Source organism: Oratosquilla oratoria, chromosome 23, assembly GCF_046742065.1.
Source record: "Oratosquilla oratoria isolate Oo_2021 chromosome 23, ASM4674206v1, whole genome shotgun sequence".
NCBI classification, from domain to species: domain Eukaryota; kingdom Metazoa; phylum Arthropoda; class Malacostraca; order Stomatopoda; family Squillidae; genus Oratosquilla; species Oratosquilla oratoria.
This window is the reverse complement of record NC_134799.1, coordinates 37,420,112-37,444,096: the sequence shown is the minus strand read 5'-3', so window position 1 is coordinate 37,444,096 and position 23,985 is coordinate 37,420,112. Positions and strand designations below refer to the sequence as shown.

Here is a 23,985-nt window from a genome sequence, read left to right as displayed (position 1 = left end):
CAAACACTTTTAAATCTTCCCTACCAAAGACCACTTGAAAATGTTAGGCACACTGTGTAAGAACCCTCAATTCTCTCCAATTTCACTACATAATATGGTAATCCACACCAGGTATTGTTCAACATGCCGCCTGCACCACACAACACACTTATATATAAAAACTCATGCATGCTCCAGTTACAAAACAAACACATCAGGGCATTAGCCCCACAGAAAAATCCCTCCCAAGAGTAAGAGCTGCACTACCAAGACTACATTCAGGTTTCTATTTAGTAGTAACAGTACCAACACAGAATAGGACTGGTCACAGAAACAAACTGGCCCACACTAACCCTGCCCAAACAAGAACCCAGTGGCTTTTGTTGGTTACCAAGTAGTGGGTCTCTTGCAAGAGATTCCTGGGGCACTAGATTGATTAATTGACCAGACTTCTAGGACCAGGGTGATGACTTTAGTTGCAGTTAAGACCTGCCATGTACTCACCACTGCCACTATTATTTTATTTAGCTGTGGTGTGTTTTCAACATTGTCCATGTGATCTGAGTGGTACTTCCTATAGACTTGAAATGTTCTTTGTAGTAATTATATTAGTGAGAAATGAACTTCATATATTTTCAGGTTTAAGTAGGTCCAGTGAAATGCCTAGTAGCAATCGTGATGTCATCCAGGAGCTTCATGAAGTTCTGCGGCAGTGGGAGGATGACCAGTCTCTTACAACAGTTGACCCCACACCACATCTTATCAAGCTCTGTGAAATTTTTGAAAGAGAAACCATAAACTTTCTGAAAATGGTTAGTTCTGTACAAACTTTGCTGTTTCTAATGTGTATGTGTGTGATTTTTTTTTACATGATGTGGATAAATTGTAATTGAGATTGCATTACCAAAATTGCCTAAATCGTGATTCTTAACATTAAATGGGTTTCAGGATCCAGATCCCTTTGATGATAGACACCCAGTCACATCAGAGCCCATGTGTGCACTTGGACAGATCTTGCGTGCTCTCTTCAAGATAGATGCCTTTGTCACAAAGTTAGTCAATCATTATTTAAGAGATAACTACTTCTCTAGTCTTGCCCTAAACCAAGACTCCACAGAATTAAACACAGCAGCTTGCAGACTATTATTAGACCTTTTATATGGCCTGGACATCCCTCAGGTTAGTGTGCAATGCAGGAAGTGCTAAAGGATTAAGTTTTCATGTTATTGAGAATAGTCTCTATGAGCTTATACAAAATATACATGTAATTAATGAAAAGTTTTAAATCAATAAACATGTGGTTCTAATTAACACATCACAAAAAAACATTATGTTTCAGGTATTTAGTGATTCAGAGACAACTGTAATGAGGTTATTCTCATGGGCAGAGAAGGCAAGAGAACCTTTAAGGACATATGCAACAGGATTGTTAGCAGCAGCAATGGACATTCCAGAAATAGCTGCCTCCTTCCGAGACCATATAGCACATCTAGTTCCAATTATGCTAACAAGACTAAGAGAACTTAAGGATGAAGGTATTATTGTGTGATTTAGTTATTTATCTTTACATTTTTGCTTTTTTAGTGAGGAGAGTGAGAATGGAAAAGGAGATGGCAGATTTGGCTGATGAAAGACTATTGGGATGGTTTGGACACATGGAAATTATAAGTGATAAGAGATTAGTAAAAGAGGTGTGGAAGGCAGAGATGGTGGGGTGAACTTGAGGGGACAATGAGGATGAGATGGATGGATGTAGGTGAAGGGGGCATTGAACAAAAGGGGAATGCCTGTTGAGCAAGGAAGGGAGTAGGCAGGAGATAGGGATGAATGGAAAATGAATGTGTATGGATGATAATATTATACAAGGAAGGGAGGGATTGGGGTGGATGGGCAGGGGGTACTTATGTGTGAATATTTTGACACAGCCCAAAGGGATTTTGCCCCCATCTTCTCTTTTTCTGCATGAGGGGACGGAGAGGGTGGGGTCGCCAATCAAGTGAAGCGGCTTTGCTGTGGATGTACTGTGTCTTGCTGCATTGCATTTGACCCAGGGTAGTTGGTGGATACAGGGATGCCCCATCATCCATGAGGATGAGCTCATATGGGAGGGGTGGATGGGAGTGGAATGGGTGGGAATAGGTATGTTCTGATTTAGCTACCTCCCTTATAAAAGTGGAAAAAAGTTCTGGTGTGTGTGTGTATGTATATATATATATGTGTATATATATATATATATATATATATATATGTATATGTATTTATATATATATGAAAACTCTTCAGACCACATCATGTGCAGGTACATGGATACACTTCCCCTTAATAATACCAGATAGCAGCCCTGCCTGTCCCATCTTTTCTCTCTTCTCCCCCCTCTCACTTTCTCTCTCCCTCACTCCCTCCTGCTCCCTCTTTTCTCCCTCTTCCTCTCTCTATCTTTCTCTCCTTCTCCCTCTCTCCCATTCTCCCTCTTTCCTTTCTCCCTCCTTCTCCCACTCTCCCTCAGTCTTTTCCTCACTTTCTTCTCTCTATCCATCTTTCGCTCTCTATCTCCCTCTTTCTTTTCCCCTCTCTTTAACCTCTCTTTCCCTCACTCTCCCTGTCTCTCTTTCTTTCCCTATCTCTCTCTCTCTCTCTCTCTCTTTCTCTCTCTCTCTCTTTCTCTCTCTCATTCTTTCCCTCCCTTTCTTTCTCCTCACTTTCTTCCCTCTCTCTATCTCCCACTTTCTCCTCACTTTCTTCCCTCTCTCTATCTCCCACTTTCTCCCTCAGTCCTTCCCTCTCTTTCTTTTCCCCTCTCTTTTACCTCTCTTTCCTCTCTCTTTCTCTCCTTTGCTCTCTTTCTTTTCCTCTCTCATTCTTTCCCTTTCTTTCCCCCTCTCTCTTTCTTCTCTCTCTCCCTCTCTCTTTCTTCTCTCTCTCCCTCTCTCTCTCTCTCTCTCTCTCTCTCTCTCTCTCTCTCTCTCTCTCTCTCTCTCTCTCTCTCTTTTCCCCTTTCTCATCTTCTAAAAACAGAGGACTTGTGATTAGTCTCAAAATTATTATCTAGTTAAGGTTCAGATAAGTGATAGGGGTGAATGGAGAATGGTTGTGTATGGATGCTGCTGTGATGCATGAGGGGGCATGGATGGGGGATGGGGGGGTGAGGGAGTATGTGTGAAAAATACATTGACGCAGCCCGAAGGGATTTCTCCCCATCTTTTCTGCATTAGGAGTGGGAGAGGGGGGCTCACCAAATTAATGAAGCGGCCTTGCTGTGTCTTGCAACACTGCTTCTGACCCAGAGCAGTGGACAAGATGCAGGGATGACCCGTCATCCAGGAGGTGCCAAGATCAGAGGGAGGGGAGTGGAGTATGTAGGGGATGGAATGGGTGGTAGTGGTTTCTATGCCTTGTCTTTTGGCTACCTCCAGTGTAAGGGGGAGAAAAGCCTTTGGTATATGTATGTATGTAGTTAAGGTTCAGTCATATTGTTGCTGTACATGCATTGTATTTTTCAGGTGGAGGTCGTGGCGGAACAACCTTGGAGGAAGAAACTACTCTGTCCACAAAGGTGCCTGAACGTCCATTTGCACACCTGAACCAAGAGCCCATTAGTTCTGCAGCTGGTATTGATTCCTCTCTTGATTTGAAAACAAAAAAGAGTAAAAGTGGTGAAATGGAAGATGAAAATGAAGAAGAAAAGAAAATTAAAAGTAAGTTTGTATTTTTGTATGTATGTACATATCAGTCATGGCCTTTATTGCATTTGGGCCAAGGTGTTTTAGGTGGTTATTTTATATTTTATATGGGCCTTCTGCATAACTATTCTTCAATTTTTTATTGCTTCATTTACTTCTTTGATGGAAAAGGGGGGGAATCAGTGTCTGGTTTGATACTATCTAACTAGGTGACAGACAGTGCAGAGTAACCCAAGCCAATGAAATTTCTTTGAGTAAAAGAATGAACATTGGAGTCTCCTAAGGAGCAGTACCCTCACCTGCACTATTTACTCTTCACAAGTGGTCTCCCAATACCAGATTCAAAACATAACACCAAAATACTCATTTATGCATGTGATTTACCATAGCCATGGGTCCCCAGCAAGAGATATCTTGGAAAATGAATTGATTGATTAATATACTAAAGTGCTTCCTTCCCCTTTTAAGAAGGCCAAGTCAAAGCACACACCCACATTATAAAGAAATAAGACCCAATCAATCTTACCTCACCCATTTTAGCACCTCCAGGATGAAAGATTACCCTGTCCTCTGCCACAGTGCTTGGGTCAAAAACAGTGCATTGAAGCACAGTTCTTCCATAGCAGGATTCAACAGCTGGAATTGGATTGTATAAGGTAGAAAGAAGAAGCCATGAGTAATGGATGAAGTGTAAAACAGAAAAGAGAAGAGAGGAATATTGAAAAAATTGGATTGAAATGAGACAAGATAGCACTATGCAAATGCAAAAGTGGTGTTAGATTGGAAAATAATACATATAATCCTCTACGGTTTTGCACAGTGAAGGGTCTAGGGTTCTCAAATTAAGCAGTCTGCTAAATTGCCATCTACCAAAAGTGTGCATGTGTGATTGAATAAGTTATGAATCTATAGATTATCTATATACCAAGGGCTTTTTCCTCCCAATAAGGGAGGTAGCCAAGTCAAAAAGGCATCAACCACTTCCACCCATTTCACTCACACCCATTCCACTAGAGAGCAGGAGGCCTAGTCCCATCACTCTCCAGTTTTAGCCACAGAGGTGGAGGTCGTGAATGTGAAGGGACAACCAAGGATGATGTGGATGGGGTGAATGGGGCATTGACAAAGAGGGGAATGTCTGTTGAGCAAGGAAGGAAAAAGGCAGGAGTTAGGGATGAGTGAAGAGTGACTGCATAGATGATACTGTAATGCAAGGAAGGGAGGGTAAGGGGTGCTGATGTGTGAATGATATTTTGATGCAACCTGAAGGGATTTCTCCCCATCTTCTCTTTCTACATAAGGGGACAGGGAGGTTGGGTCACCGATTAAGTGAAGTGGCCTTTCTGTGGATGTACTGTGTCTTGCTACTTTGCTTCTGACCCAAGGCAGTGGGCAGAATACAGGGATGACCCATTATCCATGAGGAGCTAAGATGAGAAGGGGGAAAGGGTGGTGGATGGAAGTGGAATGGGTGGGAGTAAGCACATGCCTTTGACTTTGGCTACCTCCCTTATAAGGGGGAAAAAACCTCTTTGTGTGTAAAATAGATTATGACCCAAGTAGGAAAACTCAGTGGCAGCATTCTTTCTTCCCCCTACCACAGGGGACAGAGGTAAAAATGGAAATATATATTCAAAGAAATGGTACAAGACCATTAAGAGGAGGGGAACAGCAACAGAGGGGCAGTTCCAGTACAATAAAGTAATATGATTTCTCAATGAGTAGAGATTTCCTCTAACATAGACTAAATGATGTAAGGCTCTGGTCTGTAGGGGTGCCCCATATAGTCCCTAAAGTATTGGCTTCTTGCTATTGAGCAAATTATAACATTCGATAACATGCAGTCATTACCTCAGACAGGGGAGGAAAGGGTGGTGGATGGGAGTAGTTATGTGCCTTTTGACCTGGCTACCTACCTTATCAGGGGAAAAAAGAGCCCTTGGTATGTAGATAATCAGGAAAAGGTGACTAGAATGAGTGAAAATTGTGTTCTTCTCCCATGCCTCACTTTGCAGTTAACATCTAATTAGTGATACTAGTAGCAACATGAGGAGCTAAGATGAGAGGGAAACAGTGGGTGGTGGATGGGAGTTGAATGGTTAGGAATGAGTGTGTACTTTGGTTGACTACCACCCTTATAAGGGAGAAGAGACCCTTGGTATATAGATAAATAGGTAGTAGCAATAACAGCAGCATCATGGTGTGTATTTATATTTCAGGTGAAAACAATGGGTCAGTTACCAACACTCCAACCAAGCAGCTTCAAAACTTCAATTGCAATTCCACTAGCAGTGCCACATTTAACATATTTGGATCCCCCAAACGACCGCAACGAGAAATAGCAGATTCCCTTCTTAATTCCGATTGTTCCAATTCCTCATGGGCAGAAATGAGTAGCTATATTGTTGGCACCTACCAAATGTATCCACTCACAAGGGAGGTTCAGGAAATGTTTATTCTCCGTTACTTACGTCCTGTGGGAGAATATCAAGAGGTAGGATAATCTTTGTTTATTTTGATTGCATCTAAGTAGTTTGAAGAGGTTTCTTGACTAACATGAGAGTTTAGGTTTATGATATATGAATTCTTTTGGAAAAGAGGGGATTAAACAATTATAAAAATTCATAGTAAGGGCATACTACTTTAAATTCCTTGCTTGAAGAAGGCACCATTTTAGCCCTCTAAAGAGTAGGCGTGTGATGTTAAAACAAATTGTAAAAGTAATCACTTGAAGTGTGAAACTTGGTATAGAAAAAAGGCACATGTATAGCTTGGATGTGAGTTCCATATGGGGTTTGTTTGGGATCAAGATGATTTGTCAGTAACCTGTATCTCCACCTGCCAAAAATTACAAACAACTTAAATCCATGAACCGAGGGTTCCTTCATTTATTATGTTAAATAAAAGGGCTAGCATAATGCATTTCAAAGTTTCTGATGCCTCTGTGGATCTATATATGTTAGATTTTGTTGTTAGTACCGAGTGATTATATTCTGGACAAATTTAGGGTTTGATTATTCAGTCCAAAATCCACCCTTCACTTGACTTGAATAATATGTTATTAACCATATTGAAATTGATAAAACACATCACCAAGTCAAAAGGATTAATGAATTTTATTTTGAAATTGCAGAGTTTGGGGCATGTCTATGAGCACAATGCCTTAGAACTCATACTACATTACATTAATGTACGCAGAACAGGAAATGCTCGGCTCTCTTTTGAGGCTCTGCGATTTCTTGGATCACTGCTCTTCCACAAAAAATTCTGCCTTGAATTTGTAACAATGGGAGGTGTACAAAAGCTGCTTCAGGTAGGTTGAACTGAAGCTGAAGTATAGTTGCATTGGACATTTCTTACAGTCAGCATTTAATATGTGATATTTTATGTACATTCAAGGTTTCATTTAGAACTCAGGAATATAAACTATCTTTTAGGTGCCACGCCCTTCATTGCCAGCAGATGGTGTTGCCTTGTGCCTGTGGTACTTAGCTTATTCTGAGGAAGCCATTGAGCGCATCTGCCTCCTCCCAGATAATGTTCTAACAGAACTGCTCCGCTACTCCCTTTGGCTACTGGAGTGCTCCCACCAGTCTTCCAGGTCCCATGCTGTTATGTTCTTTGGAATGGTGTTTCGCTTCAGGGCCATTCTAGAGCGATTTGATGAGCAGGATGGCTTGAGGAAGATGCTCAACATGCTCTCCACCATGTCCCTCTTTCAGGATGTGTGGGAACAGGATATGGTTGATGAGCCTAATGAGCTCATGATGTGGCAGACAGTCAAACAAGTAATTTTGCTCCTCTTTTAGAAATATATAAAATTATACTTCTTGTAGTTGCCTCAGTCAAGTAATTTTATATGGATTTACTTTTAACAGTAGTGCTGATATTATACCATTTTATATGTCATCACAGGAAAAAATTTAATTCACAAAAAGTATTTAATTAGAATTATGTGTGATAACAAAACCTTTATTTTACCACAAATCATCATATACAAAAACACCAATATTGATTATTGACTTCTTATATCATTGTATATATGTACATACTACTTTTATTGCAGGTATGTTTAAGTGTGAAACACTATTTTGAGGCACATTTGGCGCTTAAAGTGCAACATCTACAGCGCATGACCATTCGGGAGCAGGGCAGTACTCCACAGCATGCAACCCCTGCCTATAAGGTGAGGTGCTCATATGTAGGACTGTTAGTTTTAATCTCATTATACCATAACCATAAAATAATGATGGTTTTGTGTGTTGAGTCCACATGCACACATCCACGAACTTGAGTACTATTACCCATAAAGTAAATTATCTACTCATGGAGATGAAAGGAAATTCCTCACCTTTTCCATTTCTTCCCATTTGAACAACTAGGAAATTGTACCACATTACTTTCTCAGCAATACTGCCAGTTCATCCATGGTGTGTCCTTATTGTGGAACAGTCTTAATCTGTCTCCAACTCTGTCACTCAGCTTGTATCATGGAAACAGCCCACACTAATACAACACAGACAACAGTCCAAAGTGTCTTTTTAGAGAGATCTGTGGGATGTCCTGAGGACCATTTCCAGCCACTGTTGGGCTGCAAGTTTTCCACTTAGTGAGACTTGTGGCAGTAATTGATTGATCACTTAATGATAGTACCACTTTTAATGATAGTACCGCTTGTTCTCTCCCTCTTCCTTTTGTCACTCCTTACACCCTACTTGTCATGTTCCCTGCCCTTTGAGTTTCATTTCACTCAATGCTAACACATCCATATTTCTTCTGACAAACATAACAATCACTTCCCTTTTACTCTCATCAATACCTCGTCCATGCAATTGATATGACCCAATTACTAGGGTTCTGGTTGAGTCTCCTACCCAGACCCTCTTTTGCTTTTGCTTTTTTGTAGAAAAAATAAATAAATAAATAAATAGACTAGGGGATCCATAGTCCCTTCAGTCCATCTCATTTTGTTGCATTCTATGACATGCATGGGAATATGATGGTGGCAATCCACCACCCCTACCCCATAACCATAGTGGAATCAGTAAAGGAAGAGGTAGAGTCGTTGAAGCTGTGGAGAATAGGTTGAAGGGGGACAACATGAGGGAGGGATAGCTGTAGTACAAATACATATCATCATTCTGAGTAGATTTTACTCCAACACAGATGAATGAGGCTCTGGTCTGTAGGGGCATCCCAAAAAGTCCCTAAAGTACTTACTGCATATCACCATCAAGTCAATACCCCCAGTACAGGGTAACTAATACACTTAATCACTTGAATAATAGTATGTTTTGCATTCATATAAATGTTGTTTTTGAAGAAAATTTCTTTACTGTTATTCTTTACCCTCAGGCACTAAATGTGGCATCTCGTGAAGTAATTGAAGGCTACGTAGAAGCGATGCTAGAGAATCTTCCTCACCGTGCACGATGGAAGCCGGTAGACCAGTTTGTGTCCCTCAAAGGCCTTCAGCTTTTCTTGCAGCTTATTTCAGTGGTGCTAAATGAGACATTTAGTGTTAAGTGAGTAGATTTTGAAACTTCTTGACATTGTATGTATTAAAACTTTATATGATCTTTGTGTCACAATCTTAATGATTTAGTGGAGCATTTCCATGAGAATGGGAAGCATCTTATAAGTTCTATCTCCTTTCCCTCCCTCTTTCACCCTCCCTCTGTCACCTCCCCCTCTCTCCTCTCTCCCCTCCCTCTCTCTCTCTCTCTCTCTCTCTATATATATATATATATATATATATATATATATATATATACATACATACACAAATACATATATCTATATATACATGAGGAGCTCAGATGAGAGGGAGGAAAAGATGGTGGAGGGAGTGGAATGGGTGGGGCTAGGTATGTCCACTTGACTTGGCTACCTCCCTTATAAGAGGGAAAACAGTCTTGGTGTATGTGTGTGTATATATATATATATATATATATATATATATACATACATACTAAAGGCTTTTTCCCCCTTACAAGGAAGGTAGTCAAAAAAGCAATGGCATAAAATCCACTCCCACCCATTCCAGCCCAACATACTCCAATCCCATCCACCCCCCCCCTCCCACCTTCATATCTTGGCTCCTCTTGGATAACAAGTCATCCCTGCATCTCACCCACTGCCCTGGGTCAGGAGCAGTGTCGCAATATACAGCACATCCACACTAAGGCCGCTTCATTAAATCGGCGACTCCCCTCTCCATCCCCTCATGCAGAAATGGAGAAGACAGAGAAATCCCTTCTGGCTGCATCATTTTATTTTTCACACATACTCCCTCATCCCCCATCCCCCACCCACTCCCCCTCCCCCTCATGCATCACCACATCATCCATACACAACCATTCTCCATTCACCCCTATCTTTTGTCCTCTCCCGTCCTTCCTCAACAGACATTCCCCTCTTTCCCAATGCCCCTTTTACCCCATCCATCCATCTCATCCTAGGTCGACCCCTCATGTTCACTCCTTCCACTTCTGCCTTCCACATCTCTTTTACTAATCTTTCTTCACTCATTCTTTCCATGTGTCCAAATCATCCCAATATTCTTTCATCAACCCTATTTCCCAACTCCCTTTTCACCCCCATTCTCCTCCTCACCTCATTTCTCACTCTATCCAGCCTCATAATCCCTATCAATCTTCTCAGGCACCTCATCTCAAACACATTCAAACTCCTCCTCTCTTCCTCTCTTATGTTCCATGTTTCTGCCCCATACAGTGTCGTTGGAACAATCACTCTTTCATACAATCTCCTCTTAACATCCATTCCCAAATGTCTGTTTCTCATGACGCTTTTTAATCCCCCAAGGCTTTTACTTGCTTCTCTCAATCAACATTCTACCTCCACTCCTCCCTTTCCCACCACATTCGCACCCAAGTGTCTAAAACTTTCCACTTGCTCCAGTCTCTCTTCCTTAATACTCACTTCCAGTCTGCTGCCATTTTCTCCCCATGTAAATCTCATCACCTTACTTTTACCCACATTTATCTTCAACTTCCGTCTTTTGCACACCTTCCCAAACTCTAGCACTAACTTCCTCAATCCCTCTGATCCTGCTACAAGCGCATTGTTGTCAGCAAACAACAACTGGCTTATCTCCCAGTTTTCTCCATTTTCTTTAACCATCTCCAATCCCTAACCCATATATATATATATATATATATATATGTATATGTATATTTATCTTGCTCTCATTGTCTTTCTTTTCCTTGTTTTCTTTGAAGGATGTATTTGTCTTTCTATTTATGTTATAGTAATATATTTCATAAAGCTGGTAAATATCATTAACAATGTCATTATATTCTTTTTTCCAGCCGCACAGAAACTGCCATTTATGCCCTTGACACTTTGTATGTATGTAGTGTGATGCCTCAAGTCCAGGCAGCATTGTGTGAGAAGACAGTCCTTCCTGCTGGAGATGATCTTCTTCAGTCACTAAATCCACAAGTAAGGCTCTTCCTTCATTTTGGATGTTATGTTTGCAAAAAGTAGGAGTAGATAAAATAAGAGTATCTTATATCTCCTGTTTTACATTCAATGGTATATTTGTTGTAATCTCCCCCATATCATTATGACCCTTGAGTATAAATCAATCTATATTGGTATGTAGATACACTTTTGACCCTCCATGTAACATATTTCCATTCAATAGATTTTGGATGCAGTAGACAAAATCTGTATGTAGTGTTGAGGGTATTACAAGCAGATCTGTTACTGTTAGCCCAAGGAAACTAATGAACCTTGGTTGGGAGAAAGATATTGACAATCATATGGGGTCAAGGTGCATGGTATTGATATTAAACCAGCTGGTGAGAAGCTTGCACAGCATTTCATTGTCCAGTTTAAGGTTAGGAATGGATGGTTATGACAGTTCTGTGGTTCATGTTTTGAATTTATGATCCTGTTATAGCCTCTCTCATAGCCTTCTCTTCCATCAGTTTCCTTTATCCTTTCCTCTCTATCTGCCTTTTCTCTTTACAATCTTTTCACATTCTTCTAAAACATTTTTTTACTCCTTTTAAGATTCACAAACACCAACTCCACCTCACAGTTATTCTCATTCCTCACATCTGTGCTTCTTTTCTGCCACTACTGTCCTTTCATCATTTACTACCCTTCCTTATCCCTTTTTACATTCTTCAGAAGACTTTCTCCTTTCCATATAATTGTTCTACACTCCACATACATACATATATCAGTGGTTTTTTCCTCCTTACAAGGGAGGTAGTCAATGGCATAAATCCACTCCCACCAATTTTATCCCCACATACTCCACTCCCATTCACCATCCCTCCCTCCCTCCCTCTTTTCTTGGCTCCTCTTGGATGATGGTTCATTCTGCATCTTGCCCACTGTCCTGGATCAGAAGCAATGTAGCAAGGCTGCTTCATTTAATTGGCGACCCCCCCACTCTGTCCCCCCATACAGAAAAAGAGAAGATGGGGAGAAATCCCTTCAGGCTGTGTCAAAATATCATTCACACGTACTCCCTCACCCCATCCCCCACCCACTTTCCATGCATCACAGCATCATCCATGTGAATACACAACCATTCTCCGCTGACCCCTATCTTCTGTCTTTTCCCCTCCTTTCTCAACAGACATTACCCTCTTTCTCAATGCCCCTTTTACCCCCATCCATCCATCTCATCCCTATCTCCCAACTCCCTGTCCACCCCTGCTCTCCTCCTCACCTTATTTCTCACTATCCAGGGAGTCCATTAAAACTTAATGTTTTTTTTTTTTTTTTTTTTTTTCTCTCTCTCTCTCTCTCTCTCTCTCTCTCTCTCTCTCTCTCCCAAATTCTATTATACTACATTTCTTAATGTTGAAGTTCACTTCCCACTTTTGACTCCATTCCCAGACCTTGTCCAGGTCTCTCTTTAGCAATTCAGTCTTTTTTCCGTACTTTAGTAGTTTTGCCTCATCTGCAAAGAAGTTCATGTAACACTCTACACCTTCGTGTCACTTACATATATAGCAAACATTGGAACCAATACTGAACCCTGTGGGACTCCACTTATCATTTCTTCCCAGGTAGAGATTTTTATCTCTGTGCACCACTCTCATTTTTCTCCTATGTAAGAAATCTTCCATCCATTTCAAAAGTTTTCCTTGTACACCTCCTGTTGTTTTGAGTTTTCTTAATAGTTTTTTGTGTGGCACTTTATCAAATGCTTTTTGTAAGTCCAGGAAAGCACACTCTGCCCATCCATCCCTTTCTTGTATTATATCTATTAACCTTGAATAGAAACAAATAAAATTTGTGTGTGTATATATATGTTTGTATATATATACACAAAAAATGTCACAACTTTTCTTCTGTTCAATCATTAGAACCTATATTCACTTTTCCAGCCATGGATTTATAGATGAGTATTCTTGCAGATATGTTAAATTTATATGTTCTACTTTCAGGAAGTGCCAGGTTATGCCATTTTGGTGGCATGTGTACAGGATAACTATCAACCACTTATGCCTCCGGATGTCCAGAAGTCAGCCCTTGCTGTACTTATTAACTGCCTCTGTGCACCAATTCAAAGAGTAAGTAGCTAGTATATTTGATGGGGGGTGAGGTAGTATGTGTGAGCAAAATTTGACGCAGCCCGAAGGGATTTCTCCCCGTCTTCTCCTTTTATGCATGGGGGGACGGAGAGGGGGGGTCGCCAATTTAATGAAGCGGCCTTGCTGCGGATGTGCTGTGTCTTGCGACACTGCTTCTGACCCAGGGCAGTGGACAAGGTGCAGGGATAACCCGTCATCCAGAAGGTGCTAAGATATGAGGGAGGGTGGAGGGGTGTGGAGTGTTATTCAGGGATGGAATGGGTGGGAATGATTTTATGCCTTTTCCTTTTTGGCTACCTCCCTTGTAAGGGGGAAAAAGCCTTGGTATATGTATGTACGTATGTATGTATATTTGATTAAAGTTTTGTGTCTTTATTAGAGTTTATATGTACATGTGTACATGTATAGGTTGATGCTGGAGGTAAATGCAAGGGTAATGGGCAGGGGACTGGAGATGGGTAAGGAAAATGGAGAAAAGTCAGGGGTAAACCAGTTGTTATTTGTTGATGACACTGCAATTGTGGCAGGGGGGATAAGGGAATTAGTGACAGAGTTTGGGAAGGTATGTGGTAGGGGAAAGTTGAAGGTAAATGTGGGTAAAAGTAAAGTGATAAGATTTACAAGGGGAGAGAATGGCAAGAAAAGGAGTGGAAGTGGAGCTAAATTGTAGATTGAGAGAAGTAAATGCCGTGGAGGATTATAAAGTGTCATGAGAAATAGTCATTTGGGAATGGATGCAAAAAGAAGATTATATGAAAGGGTGATTGTGCCAACGACAATATGGGGCGGAGACTTGGAGTTTGAGAGACTTAGAAAGGAGAAGTTTAAATGTGTTTGAAATGAAGTGTCTGAGAAGTATGATAGGGGATACAAAGTTGGATAGAGTGAGAAAAAGGAGGTGAAGAGAGTTGGGTGGAAAAGGAAATGGGAGATAGGGTTGATGAAAGAGCATTGGGATGGTTTGGACACATGGAAAGAATGAATGAGGAAAGGGTAGTAAAAGAGGTGTGGAAAGCACAGGTGAATTGAGTGAACTTGAGGGAACAGCCAAGGATAAGGTGGATAGACTAAAATGGGCATTGAGCAAGAGGGGAATGTCTATTGAGCAATGAAGGGAGAGGCAGGAAATGTGGGTGAGTGGAGGATGGCTTTGTATAAATGATACTGTGATGCAAGGAAGGAAGGGGCTGGGGATGGGGGGAAGTAGGGAGTGGTTATGTATGAATGATATTTTAATGCATGGATTACTTTGGATGTACTGTGTCTTGCAACATTGCTTTTGACCCAGGGTAGTGGACGGCATACAGGGATGACCCATCATCCACGAGGAGCAAAGATGAGAGGGAGGAAAGGGTGGTGGATGGGAAAATAAGTGGGATTAGGTGTGTACCTTTTGACTGGGCTACCTACTTATAAGGGGGGAAAGCCTTTGGTATATAAATAGATAGAATTAGAGTTTATTAATGATATTAGAATTAAAAATATTTAAAATACTGTATTTTTCTCCCATGAAATATCAAGAATAAATATAAGAGTCTAATATACATTTGTAAAAGTTACATACATACATATGTATACCAGAGGCTTCCCCCCCCCCCTTATAAGGGAAGTAGCCAAAAAACAAAGGCATAAAACCCCCTCCCACCCTTTGTAAAGGTTTTAACTGGGAAAAATATTTTTAAAGATGGAATTACAATATTACAAATATATATACACTTATTTTTTATATTTTTCTCCAACAGTCCAGCAGCAGTGTGGCTCGATATGGTGTTACAAGCACACCTTCAGGAAGTGGCAGCAGTTCTAAGAAGAAAGCAAGTCACAATGAAGAAATAATCAACAAGTCATGGGATTATGTTCGAACCAGTAATGGCATCATGGTAAAATAGTGATTTTTCAGTATTTTTAATCTTTTCAGTATGTTGAGATTGCCAATATGTTTTCATGCATATCATAAAAGGAGACTAAATGGGGACAAGGGACCCTCCATTCTTTATTTTCCTCCTACAAAAGATTATGTCTTAAGAGAGTGGGATGAAAACTCCAGATGCATGTGTGGTACAAATGAGAGTAAAAAGGAAGAATTTGACAGTATGTTTGTGAGAGGAAAGGTAGACATGTTAGCATTGATTGAAACTAGTTTGAAAGGGAGGGATGAGTTTTATTGTAGGAGTGTGGTGGGGAGTGATGGGTAGACAATGAATGGAAAAAGTGGAACTGCTGGTAAGTGCATGGTGGAATGGGGGAAAGTATCTTTAATAAGGATTATGTGGACAAAGGTGAAATAGGAATGGGAAATATAGGCTTTTGTGAGTACAAATTCTCCTGGTTGTGTAAAAAGCGAAAAAGAGAAGGATTTTTTTTCTTATTTAAATGAGTGTGTAGAGAATTCTGGGAGATATATAAATATAGTACTGTTGGGACATCCCAGTGCTGGAGTAGGAAATGAGCTGATAGATGGATTGGTAGGTAGTTACAGTGTCATTTAAGAACAAGAACTGTAATGGAGAGATGTTAGAGATCCATTTAGAAGGTGAGTCAATAGCACCAAAATACCAAACCTGTTTGCACAAAGGGGGTTCGTAAGGCAATAGTGGAGCAATAGGAGACATGACAGAAATGATGTCATGATTAGAGGTATACAACAAATAGTAGAGATTAACTTGGGGGTGGGGATTAATAGGTAAGGAAGAAATCCAGAATATTGGCTCGATCTCTAAGGCAGTCAGGAGTATAGGTGTGGGGCTGAATTAGCTATTGGTTGTGTAGGATAGAAAAATTAGATTCACTCACCCACTGGATTAATAACTAAGCAGGAATACCAAAGCTGGTGGTAAACATTGAAATCAGATAGAGATTTCAGAGAAAGGAGAGTGATATGTAGAAGTCTGTATCTGTATACCAAGGGATTCTTCCCCCTTGTTTCCCTCTCATCTTAGTTCCTCATGTATGAAGGGTCATCCCTGTCTCCTCCCCCACTGTCCAGGTCAGAAGTAATGCAGCAAGACACATCCACAGCAGGTCAGCTTCACTTACATGGTGACCCTTTGGGCTGCATCAAAATATCATCCATACACAACCATTCTCTTCTCACATGTATCCCCCTGCCTTATTGATGTGCAAGTACACCAATAATATATATATATATATATATATATATATATATATATCTAGATATATATAATATTTAAACAAGAGGAGAGTGTCTGTTGAGCAAGGAAGGGAGAAGGGAGGAGATAGGTATGAGTAGAGAGTGACTGTGTATAGATGATACTGTTATTCGAGGAAGGGAGGGGCAGGGGATGGGGGTAGGAGTTGCTTATATGTGAATGATATTTTGATGCAGTCCAAAGGGATATTTCCCATCTCTTTCTGCTTGAGGGGACAGAGAGGGGGGATCACTGATTAAGTGAAGTGGCCTTACTGTGGATGTACTGTGTCCTATATTGCTTGTGACCCAGGTCAGTGGGCAGGATACAGGGATGACCCGTCATCCATGAGGAGCTAAAATGAGAAGGGGGGAAAGGGTGGTGGATGGGAGTAGGTATGTGCCTTTGACTTAACTACCTCCCTTGTATGGGAGAAAAGCTCTTGGTATATAGATAGATAGAATGATATTCAACTGAGACTTTGAGACAGGGTTGACCCTTCATCCACAAATAGCTAAGATGAGACAGAAACAGACATTTGATAGATGGGATTGGAATTGGGTTAGAGGGCATGCCTGGGATGGCTACCTTTCATATAAAGGGGAAGAAGTTCGTAATATATAGATAGACAGAAAGAAGAGCCCATAGCCCATCATTTTTATTTAGATACTGTACCAGTTGTTATTTACATATCTCAGCCTATATTTAGTATAATTACATATCTCAGCCTATATTTAATGAAGCGGCCTTGCTGTGTCTTGCAACACTGCTTCTGACCCAGGGCAGTGGACAAGGTGCAGGGATGACCCATCATCCAGGAGGTGCTAAGATAAGAGGGAGGGTGGAGGGGTGTGGAGTGTATTCAGGGATGGAATGTGTGGGAATGATTTTATGCCTTTTCCTTTTTGGCTACCTCCCTTGTAAGGGGGAAAAAGCCTTGGTATATGTATGTATGTATATTTAGTGAAAAGCTTATGTGTATTAAAATATTATATCCCTTTCCTGCGATTATATCCTTGATTTATGTGCTTAATATATATATTTCTCTCTTTATATTTCAGTATCTGCTCAATCTTCTACACAAAAAAGTTCCAATAACAGATGCCGATTGTATTCGTGCTCTGGCATGTCGGGCTTTGGTGGGATTGGCACGAAGTGAAGCAGCACGGCAAATTATGAGCAAATTGCCCATCTTTTCTGATGGCCAGCTGCAGTGTAAGTATTCTCTCATACATACATACATTCTTTCATAAGAAGGGCATTGCAGTCAGATGAAGTGTCAGCATGAATACTAAAATCCATCAGTCTGTTACCATGGTTCTTTCTTGCAAGACCCATAGTGAAAGGGTGAAAAGAGTGAAAGGATGTTCTTCTCCCATGTCACCTTACTTTGTGAGGAATGACTAATGGGTTGTGGTGAGGGATGGAAGACATTTTTTTCTTTTTGAGTAAAAGATTATTTTCACTTAAAGATATGTAAATTTACTTCCATATCAGGATGTGAGTAAAAAAATACATTGGTGGAAAACTTTCATGTGCTCAAGTAAAATTAAAGGGAGAAAATTCTCTTATGTAACTGCAGTAACTCTGGATGTGCTGTGTTTTGCTACATTGCTTCTGACCCAGGGAAGTGGGCAAGATGCAGGGATGACCCGCCATCCAGGAGGAGCCAAGATAAGAGGAAGGGAGGGGGTGAATGGGAGTGGAGTATGTGGGGATGGAATGGGTGGGAAGGGATTTTAAGCCTTTGTTTTTGGCTACTTTCCTTGGAAGAGAGAAAAAGTTGTTGGTGTGTGTGTATGTATATATATATATATATATATATATGAAACTGCAGTACAAGAATAAAATAACTTTTCATGTTGAGTGCAATCTATTAAGACTAATTTGGCATAAGTAAGAGAAGATAATTTTTAGCAGTTCTTAATTTTATATTGTTTAATCCCAAACAGTGTTGATGAAGGAGCCCATCTTACAAGACAAAAGAGTAGAGCATGTCAAATTCCAGAAATATGCTCTTGAATTGATCAAAGCAGCTTCTGGCAAGACAAAACCTGAGGCTGGGTCAGCCACAGACATATCCTTGCAGAGCATTCACAGGGTAAGTGGTCACATTTTATTAAAATAGCTTTAATCTTGCAGCTGAATGTAAGGATAGATTGAAATAGTTGGTGGCAGAGTTTGGGAGGTTGTGTGGGGAGAAAGCAGAAAGCTGGTGTGGGATAAGATTAACCCCAAGAATACAATGATGCCTATGTAGGCATCATGAGGCATTGGCATCCTGATTATATCTATTTTGAAGTTGTAGTTGAGTGACCCCTTTATTCTATGAACAGGTTTGATTACATTTTCTGTGGTTATAAAAAAGATTTGGTGAGGCAGATATGTGAGAAATCTTTAAGAAAAGGTAAGGACATTTTTAGGGCCTTTATGGATTTGGAAAAGGCTTATGACATTATAGACAGGAAGGTACTGGGAGATATTGCAGATATGTGGGATAGGAGGAAACCTGTTAAGTGCAGTCAAGAGTTTTACAAGAGTAGTAGAGCCTGTGTTAGAATTAGAAATGGATAGAGTGAGTGGTTTCAGGTAAAGGTGGGACTTCACCAGGGATGTGTCATATTACCATGGCTGTTCAATTTATACATAGATAGGGTGGTGTAAGAGGAAATTTTTTGCAAGGGTAATGGGCTAGGGATTGGAGATGGTTAAAAAAAATGGAGAAAAATAGGAGAAAAGCCAGTTGTTTGCTAACATCACTGCACTTGTAGCAGGATCAGAGGAGGGATTAAGGAAGTTAGTGACAGAGTTTGGGAAGGTGTGCAAAAGAAGGAAGTTGAAGATAAATGTGGGTAAAGTATGGTGATGAGATGTACAAGGGGAGAGGAGGGCAGCAAATTGGAAATGAGTATTATAACATACAGGTGTATGTTACCTGGGCGATGGTGACATAGCAAGAGTGATGTGCGGTTTGGCTTGTGTAGTTTATTCTAGTAGGTACGTGTGCATTGGCCTAAGGACGGTCATGTCATGGTCCCCAAGTGGGGGACTGACCACGAAGGCCTAGCGACATGCTACAGTACAGAGGTCAGAATGACTGACTGACTGAATAGTCCAAATCTGACTGGCCTGCCCACTCAGGGCAGGTGGTACATATACAAGGGACCAACCTCACACCTGACCAGACGCGACCTTATTGTAGTGACCCTAACTGGCCTTTTCAACCATTGAGTCAGATCAACTACCACACAACTCTCCCTATGCACACACTTGCACTTACAAGCATGTGGGGTACATGTACACCACAAGTATTAAGGGAGAGAGACTGGAGGAAGTGGATAGGTTTAAATACTTGGGGGGCAAATGTGGTGGGAAAGGGAGAAGTGGAGGTAGAGGTAGAATGTAGATTGAGAGAACCAAGTAAATGCAACGGGGAATTAAAAAGTGTAATGAGAAACAGACATTTGGGTATGAATGCTATGAGGAGAGTGTATGAATGGGTGATTGTGCCAATAGTACTGTATGGGGCAGAAACATGGAACATAAGAGAGAAAGAGTTTGAATATGTTTGAGATGAAATGCCTGAGAAGTATGGTAGGAGTTACTAGGCTGGATAGAGTGAGAAACGAGAAGGTGAGGCACAGACCAGGGGTGGAAAGGGAGTTGGGAGATAGGATTGATGAAAGAGTATTGGGATGGTTTGGACATGGGAAAGTATGAGTGAAGATTAGTAAAATATATGTGGAAGGCAGAGGTGGATGGAGTGAACATGAGGGAGCAACTAAAGATGAGATGGATGGATGGGGTAAAAGGGGCATTGGGAAAGAGGGGGGGTGGGTGCCTGTTGAAGAAGAGAGAAAACAGAAGATAAGGATGAGTGGAGAATGGTTGCATATGGATGATGCTGTGATGCATGGAAGGGAGTGATTGGGGGTGAGGGGGTTTGTGCAAATGATATTTTGATGCAGCCCAAAGGGATTTCTCCTCATCTTCTCTTTTTCTGCATGAGGGGATGGAGAAGGGGGGTCACTGATTAAATGAAGTGGCTTTGCTGTGGATGTGCTGTGTCTTGTTGCATTGCTCCTGAACCAGGGCAGTGGGCAAGATGCAGGGATGACAGGTCATCAAGAAAAAAAACAAGGGATGGTGAATGAGAGTGGAGTGTGTGGGGATGAAATGGGTGGGAGTGAATTTATACCTTTGACTTTGGCTACCTCCCTTGTAAGGGAGAAAATGCCCTTGGTATATGTATGTATGAACAAGAGTTTAGTAGAACCTGTGTTAGAATCAGAAATGGAGAGAGTGAGTGGTTTGAAGCAAAGGTGGGACTTCACCAGGGATGTGTCATGTTGCCATGGCTGTTCAATTTATACATGGATGGGGTGGTGCAAAAAGTAAATGCAAGGGTAATGGGCTGGGGATTGGAGATAGGTAAAGAAAATGTAGGGAAATGGGAGATAAGCCAGTTGTTGTTTGCTGATGATGCTGCACTTGTAGCAGGATCAGAAGAGGTATTAAGGAAGGTAGTGAAAGTTTGGGGAGGTATGCAAAAGAAGGAAGTTGAAGCATTAGGGAGTAGTTATGTGTGAATTATATATTGATGCAGCCCAAAGGGATTTCTCTCCATCTTCAATGTTCCAGAATGTTTATAACCACAGAAAATGCAATCTAGCCTGTTCACAGAATACAGGAGTCATTCAGCTACAATTATAGAACAAATATAATCAGGATGCCAATGCCGGCACCCTCATATACGCACTCGCACATCATGATGCCTACATAGGCATCATCACATTCTAGGAGTTTAAAGGGTGACAAATCCAATCCTAGTAATTATCATCCTACTAGCCTTACATCAGTTATCTGTGAATTAATGGAGTCTATCCTGAAAGAAAAAAAATTGTGGATTTCTTGGAGAAAAACAATATTATTAAAGATTCACAACATGGTTTCTGTAATAAGTGTTCTTGTTTGACAAACCCTCTTAAATTCTTGCATGATATTTATGGAATGTACAAAAAAGAGGGAGGGTGGAGGGGAGTTGAGTATGTAGGGGATGGAATGGGTGGGAGTGGTTACTATGCCTTTTTCTTTTTGGCTACCCCCCATGTAAGGGGGGAAATAGCCTCTGGTATATGTATGTATACAGAAAAGAGAGGTCAGTTGACGTTATATATCTTCACTTCCAAAAAGCTTTCAATAAAGTAACTCATAGGAGGTTACTAAACAGATTAGAAGCCCATGGTAGAGCAGGGTATATTTTTTGATGGATTTCTGAATGGATGTCTGGTCATAAGCAATGTGTTGCTCTGATTGGAAAATCCTCATACTGGCACTCTGTATCAAGTGGAGTGCCCCAGGGATCAGTGCTAGGTCCTGTACTCTTTCTGATTTACATTAGCAACCTGGATGAAAATGTAAAGTGTAAATTATCCAAATTTGTATATGATACCAAAATTGCAATTAAGATGATATCCATAAACAAGAATCACAAAGTGACCTGAATGCTCAGTACAAATGGGCAGAAAATTCCCAGATATTTTTCTATATAGATAAGTATAAAGTACTTCATACTAATAATAGTAATGTCCAAGCCAACTACACTATGAATGATGTACAACTGGCAAGTGTAGATCAAGAGAAAAACCTCGGTATTGTGATCTCAAATGGTCTCAAACCAAGCAAACAGTGCTCAGAGGTCATTAGAACCACAAATAAATTAATTGGATTTATAGGCAGAGCCTTTGAGTTTAGAACTGAAGAAATTATTCTTAATCTTTACAATGCCCTAGTCAGACCTAACCTAGAATAATGTGTACAGTGTTGATCTCCATAGTACAAGAAGGTTATACAAGAGTTAGAAAGAGTAAAACAGAGTAACAAAATTCATTCCTAGGTTGAGGAACAAATCATACAAAGAGGGCTTAGGTGGACTACATTTGTTAATCACTTGAAATGGAGAATGAAAGATCTAAGTGAGGTTTTCAAAATTGTCATAGGAATTGAAAACATGTATTTCAAAAAATATTTCAATATTGACACCTCCAACACAGCTAGGAGTAATGGATACAAAAATGTAGGAAAATTATTTCAAGCAGACATAACAAAGTACTCTTTCTTCAATCACATAAGGAATGGTCTACCATCCAACATTTTCCACTGTTCTACATATATACATATACTAAGGCTTTTTCCCCCTTACAAGGGAGGTAGTCAAAAAGGAAAAGGCATAAAATCACTCCCATCCATTCCATCCCTGAATACACTCCACACCCCTCCACCCTCCCTCTCATCTTAGCACCTCCCGGATGACGGGTCATCCCTGCACCTTGTCCACTGCCCTGGGTCAGAAGCAGTGTCACAAGACACAGCACATCCACAGCAAGGCCGCTTCATTAAATCGGCGACCCCCCCCCCCTCTCCATCCCCCCATGCATAAAGGAGAAGACAGGGAGAAATCCCTTCGGGCTGCGTCAAAATTTACTCACACATACTACCTCATGCATCACAACATCATCCATATACAACCATTCTCCATTCACCCCTGTCTTCTGTCCTCTCTCATCCTTCCTCAACAGACATTCCCCTCTTCCCCAAAGCCCCCTTCACCCCATCCATCCACTTCATCCTAGGACATCCCTTCATGTAGAGTTATTATAAAAAAAAAATGTCTCAACATTTACTCAGCTACAAATCTCCTAGTAGAATTATTTAATTCTAGATAGATTAAGAATAAAAAATAAAAGAATAAATAAATAAATAAATGGTAATGGTAATAGTGATGTTAATGATAGATTAGGTACCAAAACAGCTATGTAAGGACCAGTAAGTCTGTTGCTCTTCATTTGTCCATGTAACTCCATGTAACAACTGGCGCACCTCCCACTTTTTACCACTATCTCAAACCATCTCCAATGCCCTGTCCATTTACCTCAAACCACTGGCTCTCTCCATTTCCAATTCTAATACAGGCTCTACTATTCTCATAAAAACTTGACTGCCCTTTAAATCTTTCCCCTAATCCCATATATCTGCAATACTTCCCACAGTGCTTTCCTATCTACCTTGTCATAAGCCTTTTCCAAATCCATGAAGGCCCTAAAAACATCCCTACATTTTCCCAAACCCTTCTCATATATCTGCCTTACCACAAAAATATGATCCACTCATCCTCTGTCTTTCCCACACTGCTCTGCACCAGTTTCTCCCTCTGTTCCTCTCCTAATCCTCTCAAAAAAAAACCCATAAGCTTTTCCAGCTACACTCAACAAAATCCCTCTAAAGCTACTGTAATCACATTTGTCACCCTTTCATTTGTAAAGCAGAACTATACAGGCACTCCTCCAGTCGTCTGGCACTCTCCCCTCCTTTGGACACACATTAAACCTCATTAGCCAGTCCCCTATAATCATACTTCCCCTCCTCAGACACTCTTCATGACACCCATCCAGTTCAGGTGTCTTACTAGCTTATATAATATTTAAAGCTCCTTGTACTTCATCTTTTCTTATATTTCTTCCATTTTCCTCTCTCATCACCAACCAAATTATGACATTCAAACCAACCTTTTCATAGAATTTTAGAAGCAGGTACTCT

General features: G+C 40.7%; 1 protein-coding gene across 2 annotated transcripts in view; it reads left to right on the top strand.

Annotated features, from left to right (window-relative positions):
• Positions 1-23,985, top strand: part of mahj (LisH and WD40 domain-containing protein mahjong) — a 58,193-nt gene that overhangs the window by 9,279 nt on the left and 24,929 nt on the right. For both annotated transcript variants that reach the window (XM_076206984.1, XM_076206985.1), the window contains exons 2-15: positions 619-791; positions 928-1,158; positions 1,319-1,514; positions 3,480-3,674; positions 5,879-6,153; positions 6,793-6,972; positions 7,097-7,447; positions 7,726-7,845; positions 9,015-9,184; positions 10,991-11,123; positions 13,094-13,219; positions 14,983-15,120; positions 17,451-17,604; positions 18,342-18,490. In XM_076206984.1, the coding sequence (XP_076063099.1) occupies positions 619-791; positions 928-1,158; positions 1,319-1,514; positions 3,480-3,674; positions 5,879-6,153; positions 6,793-6,972; positions 7,097-7,447; positions 7,726-7,845; positions 9,015-9,184; positions 10,991-11,123; positions 13,094-13,219; positions 14,983-15,120; positions 17,451-17,604; positions 18,342-18,490 (2,591 nt within the window). The remainder of the gene's footprint in view (positions 1-618; positions 792-927; positions 1,159-1,318; positions 1,515-3,479; positions 3,675-5,878; positions 6,154-6,792; positions 6,973-7,096; positions 7,448-7,725; positions 7,846-9,014; positions 9,185-10,990; positions 11,124-13,093; positions 13,220-14,982; positions 15,121-17,450; positions 17,605-18,341; positions 18,491-23,985) is intronic.